At 44.0% G+C, this 11259-nt stretch overlaps 1 protein-coding gene across 1 annotated transcript; it reads right to left on the bottom strand.

Annotated features, from left to right (window-relative positions):
• Window positions 1–8475: 8475 nt before the first annotated feature.
• LOC115313421 lies at window positions 8476–10633 on the bottom strand. The gene is made up of 5 exons (XM_029972380.4): window positions 10499–10633; window positions 10275–10438; window positions 10114–10202; window positions 9932–10009; window positions 8476–8612 (listed from the first exon to the last, which is right to left on the bottom strand). The coding sequence occupies exons 1-5, from the start codon at window positions 10628–10630 to the stop codon at window positions 8476–8478; spliced, it is 600 nt and encodes a 199-aa protein (XP_029828240.2). The 5' UTR covers window positions 10631–10633.
• Between the last annotated feature and the right edge of the window lie 626 nt (window positions 10634–11259).

Here is an 11259-nt window from a genome sequence, read left to right as displayed (position 1 = left end):
TTCAAATTATGAGAAACCGCATGGTAAAAAGGTACAACGACAAAATTCTCCAGCTGTTTTTTTCTTTTGTTCCTTAACACTGATCCGATCTGTAAGCCCCAAACAAACTTTTGCAACCAGTTCTAATGGGTACCCTGCCAACTTTAATCTTAACTAATGGCTCATCAGCGCTGATTGTAAACGATGTGCACAAGACTTTCTGAAGGCGTTGTGCAACACCGACATCACGACACCTCTTTTTACTGTTTTTGCATGGCAGTTTGCAAAAGGCAATAACGGTTTCGGCTGGGCCTTCCCGTAATCCCAGCACAGGCCACCCTCTTGAAATAATCTAAGATCTAGAAACTGTAAGCATCCATTGCTTGGCTCTTCCGTTGAAAACTTTAACTCAGGCATTGAGTCTCTTATACACTTTACAATTCTTACTTCCGAAAGGTCATCGAAAGTACAAATCAAAATATCATCAACAAACCTTTTAACAATCGCGGTTCCTCTCTGCATCCCACTTAAAAACTACTCAACCTCTCGATCGAGAGTCCTCAAATAAATTTCGGACAAAACCGGAGCAATCGCCGAACCGATGCACACACCCTCTTTTTGCACGTACTCGCATACCTCATACCCCACCGTGGTCGAACTCAAGCACCTTTTCAACAATTCAACGAAACTTCCCACGTCAATGCCTGTCGCTGACTGAAATCTAACTAAGTTCTCCTCTAACCATTCCCTTACGCTAAGAAGCCGTTTTGACTGGTTTAATGAGTAGTACAGGTCCTTTATGTCTAACGAACACATTTTACACGGCCTGCCATGAAAGCCATTCAACACCTCTACCAACTCATCCGAATTCTTCAGTACCAATGGGTTCACTAATTCCACGGCTGTCAAACATTTTTGCAAAAACTTAGCCAATGCACCTTGCCAAGTTCCCAACTCATTCACGACGATCCTTAGTGAAAAGCCTACCTTGTGATCCTTTAGGAAGAACTTCACTGAAAGCGAACTCTGAGCCCTCTCTCCCGAGAGACTTCATTATATAAAAAAATTCGCAGTCTTTCAGTATACTCATAAACTCTTTTTTCAAGTTTTTCACGTTCAGTTGATTGATTCTTAATAAACCATCAAACGCCTCTTGCACCTTTGATTGAAATACTGCTCTCGGCAATACCCCGAACTTCGCCGACTTATCTGTTTGCAACAAGGCCAGATCATTGTCTCTTATTTCTTTTTTGAGTGCAACTACGCCACGGAAGTCTCTCGTATCAAACCTGTACGAGTCATCAACAAAACGCGAGACTGTTTTGAGCGCCTGGTCTTGAAACCTTGACCTCTCAGCTGATTTTCCGATCCTCCGTCCGATGTTGTCAATAGAGGGCCCAGTTCGCTTCGGCGCTTTATTCTTCCAGAGGCGAGCATCGCACTGCCATGGCGTTCAACTTCTGCCGTCTTCATGGCGCCATGAAAGACCCTCTTGAAGCAATTAATTTGCTTTAGCGCGTTGGCCTGCTCCTGGCTCCTGGGTTTTCGCGCGTGTCCAGAGTGCGAAGCTGCGATGACAAGCTGCAAGTCCGCGCTAGATCTGCGGATGGCTACACGGGGGAGGGGGGGGGGGGGGAGGGGGATGCGGTGTGTGGATGACTCGTGAGGTGCCCAAGTGGAAGCCGGTCAAAATTCAGTGCCGGTCCAGGTCTCGATACTGAGCGGTTCCTTTTTCGAAGGATCGCACCTGACGCTTCTCCAACTCATGAAAATCATTCTCCGGATGCCAGAACCTACCGTGCGCCGTAATTCAGCGGGAGGCTGATATCGCAAGTAAGACAATAGGGAGTTTTCGTAGATCGTTTTCGCCGTCCCGCAAGGCCCTCCGCAACCCGCTAAGATAGCGGGAACTCCACAGTCAAGGCTATCAGCGCGCAGGCGCAGTAGCAACTTCTTCGTTGCGGAACGCTTAGCGGAGGGGGCAGCGCGGTCTACGAAAACTCCCTAATAACTGATTGGGCGAGCCTTTGCCGGGAGGTTGTGGTTAATGCCGTCGTTAAGCATTCAGACATGATTGGTGGCGAAGGCGTGACTGTAGAACTAGACGAGAGTATGTTCGGTCGGCACAAGTACCATCGCGGGTATTTAAGGCCTGGCCAGTGGGTTTTCGGCGGTGTGGCGCGTTGCAGTGGGTGCTGCTTTCTTGTTCCCGTGGAGACCCGTGACGCTAAAACCCTGCAAGGGCTAATAGCCGAGTGGGTCCGCCCTGGAACAAGAATAATCACTAATTGTTGGGCTGGCTATCGCAAGCTTGCAAATGACGCTTGCTTCACGCACCTCACCGTCAACCACAAGCTGCACTTTGTCGACGCGAACACCGGTGCGCACACCAATACGGTGGATTGCACCTCGGCCCACGTTAAAAACTCTCTTCCATCTGGACGGCGCAAGAGCCACCATTTCACTGGTCACCTTGCAAAGTTCATGTTTTGGAAGAGAGACAAGGCGCGCGGAAACACTGATAGATTCCAGTCGTTCGTCGCCGCGGCCGCCAAAATCTAGAGCCCCGACGCAGACAGGGCGAGAATTCTGACGGCCCCGGTGACTCCGAGTGATCTGCTGCGCTGAGTCCGTCACCCGCCTGCATGCATAAAGACGACTTATGCGCCAATTGCTCGTCAAGTGCTCGTTACATCAGTTATAGGTTCTGGTAGCGGTCTAAACGGCCCTTTTCAGGGCCCCGATATTTTGCAAACGGAGCTGTGTTTTGACTGCGGCACCCCGTGTCTCTGTAAAAAGTTCACAGGAAAGACCCAGCAAAGGTATATGTGGTCCCCAACTTGGATATCGGGTGTTATGATTCAAATAAAAATTGTTCTTGCTTATTTCGCGCCTTTGATCCGAATGAATTCCGCAGTTGCAGTCGTCCCGGGGTGCTGTAGCTCGCCCATTCGCCGTCGGCGTGCCTCAGCTTCGTCGTCTTTGCTAGCGGCGCACCGGCGAAGGCGGCCTTTGATCCGAATAAATGCCGCCGTTGCAGTCGTCCCGCGGTGTTGTTGCTTGCTCGATCACCGTCGGCGTGTCTCAGCTTCGTCGTCTTTGCTAGCGGCGCACCGGCGGAGGCGGTTGATCTGACACACTGCGTTCGGCTTTGGCTAGCAGACGGCGTTCGTAAAATGGCGTCAGCTGTTGCTGGCTTCACGCGGCGGTACCGTGCGTGCTTCTATTCATTCGGCATTCGTTGCCATGGTGACGGCGAGGAAAGCAGACGAACTTTATGTTGCGGAGGAACGCTGCGGCGCAGCGATACCAGGTGCGTTCTAACGCCCTTCCCGCATGCATTTGAATGGGCGGAAGGCGAACAAAAAGAGTTCGAAATAAGGACTTAACGCAGAAAGCTGCATTTCTCCAGCGCCTCATAATTTGACGAGCCTTAAACGAAAAGCATGTTTTTAGACCGGAGTTTGGAGATAGTTTTTTTTACAACAAAGGGTCTAAAGTATCAATGTGCCTACGGTTCCTAGCAGTCGAAAACGAGAATTGTGAGCCTTTCGATCTTTTCATGTTGCTCGGCCTTCACAGCATATGGAGATGCCGCATGGCGGTTCGCCATGCAGATGTTGACACAAGGCTTGTGGGGGAATATTTTTCCGAGTCTGTCCGTTTTATTGTCGAAGTTTGGAAGGTTCGATCAAATGTCCCGGAGTGGTTACCAACAATGGAAAAACTGTTAAATGTAAATTTTTTTTTTTAACCATGCCACGTCAGTCGGTAAGCGATTGACGGCATTTTTACAGCACTGTACTTCTTGGTTGCACTATGTCAATGTCGGAAATAAAGAAAAAAAAGATGGCATAACATAGGGCAGGGGTGGCCAAGCTGCGGCTCGCGAGCCACATGCGGCTCTTTGAGTGTTAAAGTGTCACTCGCGGTTCGCTTACCTATCCGTCCCCCCCCCCCCCCCCCCCCTTTTCCCTGCCTCCCTCCCGGTCACATGAGCACTTCATGAAGAAGAGAAATGGAATGCGTTGTAAATCGAAAAACAGGCTGCAGTTTGGCAGTCTTGTGCTACTACTACCTTATGTACAGTTGAACTGTTTTTGACTCGGATAGAGTGAAAGTAGTTTGAGTTTCGTTTATTCCTCCAAATAAAAGTTTGCCCCCCCCCCCCCCCCCCCCCCCCCCCCCCCGGCGGCTCTTAGAAGTTTCGCGGTTTTGTTTGCGGTTCTTAGGCCGGGTCAGCCTGGCCACCCCTGGCATAGGGGTTAAGGTGTCCGATTTGTACGCAAGTGGTCGCGGGTTCGATCTGCGGTCGTACTGCTTTTATTTTCTTTCTTTTTCTCGAACATTTTGTTTTATCGAGGCATTTGGCGATATTTATGAGTGCGTATAGCTTTACTCGTATATAAATGCTGTCCTTGTTGATGAAATTCCCTTGGCAGTTGCAGTCAGACGTCATCTGATGGACCATGAGACGTCATCTGATGGACCATCAGATGACGTCTGATGGTCCATCACGTTCCAGCAAGGCTGCTGACTGGCAGTCAGTGTCCCAAATTACGTAGCTTGATGGAATTTTAAATAGGGAATATATTTCGGACATTGTTTTTGTTTATTTTAAGCTCCTAAAAGAGCCGTTCTTGAGAGTGCCGGTTTAACTAAACATAACAAAAACCGAACAATAACTAAAAAAAAAGAACAACAACATGAAATTAGTAAAAAAAAAAAAACAAAAAAAAAAACAAGACGGAAATAAAATGAACACGCGACTTGAAATTTACAGATTTTTAAATGGGAGCACCCTGAACACGTTTTGTGTCAGTGATCTAAGAAAAATTACGTGTCAGACCAGCGGGTCAAGTGGCATGTGGTGAATTATTTTGTATATCTGCTCCTTCACCATGTTTTAAAGTATCAATTGCCTCGCGCAATTTGTGAAATGTTTACACCATTATGAAATTCACTACTAAAAATACCAGTAAGAACATATTTATTGTTATGCAGTAAATCCTGATCTTCTGAAAGGGTATCTTTTTTTATTCAGCGCGAGATAGATCGCGTTGAGTTGCTAAATGTTATCAGCCTTGCACACGTCGCACCTCATCCAAGGAAATGCGGAAGAGCAACTAATGTAAGACTTATTGAAATGTCAATAGAAGAGCATAGACCAGGTTACAAAACAGCAGAATGCGGAAACGTCATATTGTTCACTTTGTAAACAGATGGCCGCGGTGGCGGCGGTAAACTTCGTAAACAGAAAAGGTCGGAGTAACATTTAAAAGGCTAAAGGTGCGAATTGAAACACGGACGAAATAAGAAACACTTGCGGCAAACGTATGAGTTTCGGATTTTATCCGTGTTTCAAGTCGCGCTTTTAAACTGCCAAATTATGTTAACCAACTAGACTAAAATAAAGCTTCATTTCGTCCGAATAAACCTGACTGAGCCATTTCTTCGTAGTTCTGAACACCTCTTTTTCCTGCCTTACTATTTAAGCATGAGTAATAACTCTGCAAAAGACATTTGCCTAACCGGTAAATATTTGTTTGTATTTGACCATAACTATTTTTTTTTGTGGTTCGACACACCTCTTGTTTTTAATTTTAATGTGTTTAAGTACAGAACGACTAGTACCAAGAAACTTGTCATTAAATCCGTTAATCACAAAAAGACGTCTTAAGAGAGACTGGTTCACACTCTTAAACTAACGCTAAGTGTGCGATGTAAAATTATCACCGTCTTAACCTTGAGTACTAGATGAGGTACCGGTTGCACCCGTAGCAACATTTGACTTTTCATTATCGACTGAATAAACCATGCCGACATATTTTGCCCTTGAACAGTTATCGAGGGCAAAATGACAGACGACGAGGCGACGCGACACCAAAATGTCACGCGTCGCCTCATCATCCCAGAAATCTTCGCACGGACTTCTTGTCTGTCGCCCCTGGAAATGCTGCGACGGCGCGAGTCTTCGTTACTGATGGACACTGGCCCGTATTCGTGAAAACTATTACTGGCCCAAGCTCCCCGAAACCGCCCACCTCTACACCTGGTCATGCCACGAGTGCCAGCGACGAAGAAACCGCCGACGAAGCCGGCGGGTCTTCTGCAGTCAATTCCTCCTCCAACTGCACCGTTCCAACAGATTGGAGTGGATATACTTGTTCCTTTTTCACAATCGACCCTGGAAAACCATTGGGTATTCGTCACCACAGATTATTTACGCGGTATGCAGAATCGAAAGACATTCCTTCAGGGACTGCTGTTGAAGTCGCAAAGTTTTTCATCGAGCCCATCGCCCTCGGGCACGGCGCTCCGTGCTCCCCAAGCTCTAATTACAAATCGCGGATCATCGTTCATGGCACAGATGACCCAAGAAAACCTTCAGCTCAAAACGGCGGCTTGGGCGAGTTGGTTCTCCATGTCTCAAAGTAACAGCACACGTATGGAGGTACACACAAGCACAAGTCAACACTGACCACAAACAATCACACATAGTGATATAATCACAGCAGACAAAACACTCACACAGCGCTGACTCACACATCAATCTATATTTGCACTTCTTTTTCTTCTAGGCCTTTTTGATACATTCGTGAAAATTGGCTTCTTTTTCTTCAAGGTCTCATGAAATGACGGTCATATGTGCTTATTCTATAGTGGAAAGATAAGCTAATTATTTTACTGATAAAGTGAGCTAACAGATAGATAGTTATACATGATTGAAAACCTGAGACTGGTTTGAAAAACGGAAAATCGTGAAGTAGAAAGAAAAAGGGACAGACAACGTCTCAAGACACGTTGTCTGTCCCCTTTTGAGACGTTGTCCGTCCCTCTTTCTTTCCACTTCACGATTTTCCGTTTTTCAAACCACAGTTTCAGGTTTTCAATCATGTATAACTTACACCAGCTCGCCTGCACTTTAACCGTTTTTTCATAGATATATCGTCATACCTGGATATATTATCCGCTTCCACTAGTCAGTTCGCTACTGCGTCTACCCAGCACTGTATATCTATCTAGATCTGCCGCACATCCGCAATCACGCTAATGTAGACCTAAATGTCCTGAGTTGGCTCTAGTTATGTTGTTGTGCTCACAGAGTCGATCGTTTAAACATTTCCCGGCCTGTCCGATATATCGTTTCCCAAAGGAGAGGGGAAAGGAATATACGACCCCTTCTGTGCACGGAAGGAAACCGGTCTGGTACTTTTTTTTGCAGCTCGCTCCATGTTGTGAAGGATTGTTCACTTTCTTGTATACGCAGGGAAAGCTTCTTTGGAGCCGAGAAGCCCACATGTGAAAGCAAACATTGAAACGCAATATTGAATACAGTATTGTGCAACTGCTTTAACGTAAGTTGTACGGTGGCCGTCGTTTTGTCCATGGAGTCAGGATTAGCTAGGCACTGAAGGCCCGCTCTTGAATCGGTGACCAGCACCACAGTCTCTGGGGTATGCAAGGTAATGTGGTTGAGTGCTTTCTCAATGGTCTTAAGCTGTGCCGTGGGGGAGATGACCACCGCTTGAAAACGGTCACTCAATGTCATGTTTTTCTTTGGTATAACAATGGGCGTGGTAGCGCTCTACGTTCCAAATTGAACATGCAGAAACTTAGAAACTTGCTGAGCCACTAAATTAGTGAATGACGGAAAAATAAGGTGCGCGTCCTTTGTTTTTCTTGGTTCCACAAATACAAATCACTTCGACACGCTCGCGCGATTTTTTAGTCTCTTATCATCCGCGTTTTCGCACTGCGAGCCTTGCGCCTGTAGCACAAATGGTAGCACTAACGCACTGCAGATCTTACCACGTGCTGCAAGTCAGTCTAAAAGTTAGTGCTTTAATGGCTTTCGATGACGCTGAGTAAGTTTCTAATTGAACCCATATGTTTATTTTTGATTAATGAGGTACTGGTTTAACAATTTTTATTGGTTATTTATGTTATTGCGACACTTATTATAGTGCATTATATCCCCCATAGTTTAACCCATCTGCACAGGCCGCATCGCTCTAGCTTTCAATGCTTTTTTTAAAAAATAAAAATCAGTAAAACAGCAACAAAAGATTCGCACAAATTTGAAAGATATAATAATAAAAAGTACTGAACTAATAATATCAGAGATGTCCACCGTCTGTCTGTGCATATTCTGCCCTTAATGTTATTCAATATATATATTTTTTATTTTACGAAAGGAAAGTCCATGGCACTATTTGGTTCACTGAAGCGCTCCAACATTGCCGTACTCGTCATCCAGGAAAGTAAGATATAAACAACTACGCCCTTCAGTGAAATTACTATTATTCAGTCTTAAACGGGCTCAAAAGAAAGGAAAATAAAGAAAAATAATGCAAAATATCTTAGTTTTGATCGCAGATCTAAATCAGTCCCACAATGGTAATTTTATGCATATGAACACAAGAAAAGCAGGATGGGTTTACAATATAAGTTGTGTTTATTGGTGGTTTGGATCAAGGACCGTATATTGACCGATCACTCGCATGCCTGGCGTTCGCAGTACGTGGTATTGTAAACTTGGTAGTTCTCATTTCCACAGTAGGATTTATATATGAACCAACAGCAGCTTGATATGTTGTCTTGCAAGCCTTTCTTCACCCACAGCTCGCAGCCTGTAGTTTGAATACAAAGGAAACAGTATGACGATTATCGTTTGTTGCTCGAGTCACCAAAGTATTTGTAATTGTTCTCCAGTTGTTACCGGGCTCGATTCGGATGCAGTAGAAGGCACATTCGCTGCCACAATATGTTCAATCCGCAATATGTTTTAGCAATTCTTGAATGTAAATGCAGTGTGCACCACACTGCATTTACATTCAAGAACTGCTAAAACATATTGCGGATTGAAGAAAAAGGGAACAAGCAGTACAATTGATTTAGGTCAGACACGTTTGAGAGGAAGTCTGATTTATCTAACAAAACCCGAGGGCGCCAGCGAGCTGGTGTAAGTTCATCATTGTAAAATTAAACAGAAATGCGGTAAACAAGAAAGAAACAGGAAGAAGGAAAGAAGTTTCAAAAATCTTGCCGTCGAGTACATGTATTGCCACTGAAGTGCATCGAAAACATATGATCATGACTAAAGTGGACTTCGAAAGGTAAATTTTTTATGGTCTGTGTTTTTTTTAGGTTCGCAGTGAAGGAAATGATGCTTCGGTTTGTATCATCTTACACTAATTTGCAGTTCATCGTTCCGTCAAACTTGGAAAGCACCTTAACGCACAGAATCAAGTTTTTTTTTTTTTTTAAACACGACGCAGTTTTTATTTTTACCCGGTGGAAAAGTCCAAATAACAAAAAACATCAGGCGAGCAGGGTCTTTTATTGGGGGTACGCTGATTGTGAGATCCATTTGATACTAGGCTGCTGCGTGTTCCTTTGAGCGGGGATTCACGTTCGATTAAAAGAAACATAGTGTGATTAACTCTAACGAAGCGAAAACTATACCGGAATATCTTTTTTATTTTTTTCTTGTCTTTATCCTAAATATTTTTAAAGGACAACTAATTCCCAGTTTGCTTGTTTTGGGTATTTTCAATTAGCCATTTTGTATTGATTCGGAAAGGTTTTTGATTTCGTTTAAATTAAGGTAAACAAACGTAAGGAATCAATATAGGCATACACGTGAAATAATTCGTATGCGAGATATAAGTCGGCGCATGCTTTTTCATTTTCTTATGTTTCGCCTTTTTTCGATGATGATGGAAACGTTTTTCGTTGCATCTAACTGCATAAAGGACAGTTCGTTTTGGATAGCGGTGTATTAAACATAAAATGATAGAGTCAGGAAAGGAAGAGGTTCGGGGAGGTGAGGAGCATTCAGATGTAGCATGTTGCTATTTTTCTAGTTTATAATGTTTACAGAATGTTATTTCCCAGTTTCTACAAGGTTAAGACAGTGTTCAAAGCACATTTAAAGGATTTCGCTTACCGCGGTTACGTGGAACTCTGACGATGTTGCAAGAGCCGTATTCAGAATACAAGGTCCAGTAAAGCCTTCCTTGATCAGCTGAAAGGGTTACGGACGAGATATTGAACATAATTTTCTTTTAAATTTATTAAAGCGACCTCAACTATCGGTACTGTTCAGATTGATGCCCTTTGCCTACTTACTTTTGTTGTCATATGATGATATGCGCATTAGGTTAGGAACTTTATAGCCTCTTGTGGCACTAAACTTTGTAAGCACCTTATGACCTTCCCTGCAACAAGAATGTTCCAGTCTTTAATTTGTCCTTAAAAAATCTTAGCATACACTAAATAAAAAAAATTACCATTTTCCTTTTTTCGTATTATAGTAGTCTAGCCGGTGTATTGCGGTTCGGTTGTTGCTATGTTTGGCTATTAATGTTCCAGTCACGCAACTCAGAATATGCATCCATGGAAGATCTTGGAAAGTGCGATACGCCAGCACGTACGACGCGTTGTCGGTGTTTGACTGCAAGAAAACTTTGCGTCGTGCTTACTTTACTAAAGTAAATACTGAACGTACACTTACCTTCCAAGCATCTTGATACGCTGAAAGATTAGGATTCAATTCTTGATAACGATGCTTTGTAGTGTTTTGCGAAGAAGATATTGCTCCGATTCCGACGCAACATAAAACTGCAACTACCGCTATTCTCAGCATCGTACCTGATACTTAGGCTTACCGCTCGTGGGTTTTCAACTATTTTGTCGCTTACTGGTTGATTTTATATAGCAACTTGCTTGTACGTATGTTGTGAGACAATGGTAAACTCTCAGGTATGCTAGAACCATAGGTCAAAATACTTTTATACGGATTCAAAAAGCTTTAATACATCAGTGAACTCCGCTCTTTAAAGGTTACCAACAATAAAAAAGAAGTGCTATTCTCCTGTTGTTCTGCTATGAGCTGATCTTAGAATGCGTCAAAGACACAAAGCAGCAACATGGGAAGACACGTCATTGTTTGCGTAGATACGTTTAGCGTCACTGAAGGGTCTGCTTGGCTAAGAATATTTATAGTGGCGTACAAAATAATAGCGCATAGCGTTGCAGGGTGCGTTATATAAGGACGGTCATGGTGGTGTCATGCCTTTTTTCGTTTTCAATTAAATGTTTATAAGTGGTAGCGAAGCCTGTCCACAGAACGGGACAGATTAAACAAGACCCGCGAGGTCTTGTTTATATCGAAGAGCAAAGGAATTTGGAAAACTGTGCTGTAGGCCTTCTTTATCTTTTATCTTTATCTAGGTACTCACTTCGCCATCAGGCATCATAGTGGGGGGGGGGGAG

This window comes from Ixodes scapularis, unplaced genomic scaffold (assembly GCF_016920785.2).
Source record: "Ixodes scapularis isolate PalLabHiFi unplaced genomic scaffold, ASM1692078v2 PGA_scaffold5__190_contigs__length_132052651, whole genome shotgun sequence".
Taxonomy (NCBI): Eukaryota; Metazoa; Arthropoda; class Arachnida; order Ixodida; family Ixodidae; genus Ixodes; species Ixodes scapularis.
The sequence above is the reverse complement of the archived record's forward strand: the minus strand, read 5'-3'. Positions and strand labels throughout refer to the sequence as shown.

What these genes read in the sequence shown, in the direction of transcription:
- LOC115313421 (XM_029972380.4), bottom strand. Translation starts at nt 10,630, where the DNA reads ATGCTGAGAATAGCGGTAGTTGCAGTTTTATGTTGCGTCGGAATCGGA. An exon ending in CGTATCAAGATGCTTGGAAG is followed by an intron (nt 10,439 to 10,498) that starts GTAAGTGTACGT and finishes GTTTTCTTGCAG; the next exon opens with TCAAACACCGACAACGCGTC. An exon ending in CAGAGTTCCACGTAACCGCG is followed by an intron (nt 8,613 to 9,931) that starts GTAAGCGAAATC and finishes TTCAAACTACAG; the next exon opens with GCTGCGAGCTGTGGGTGAAG.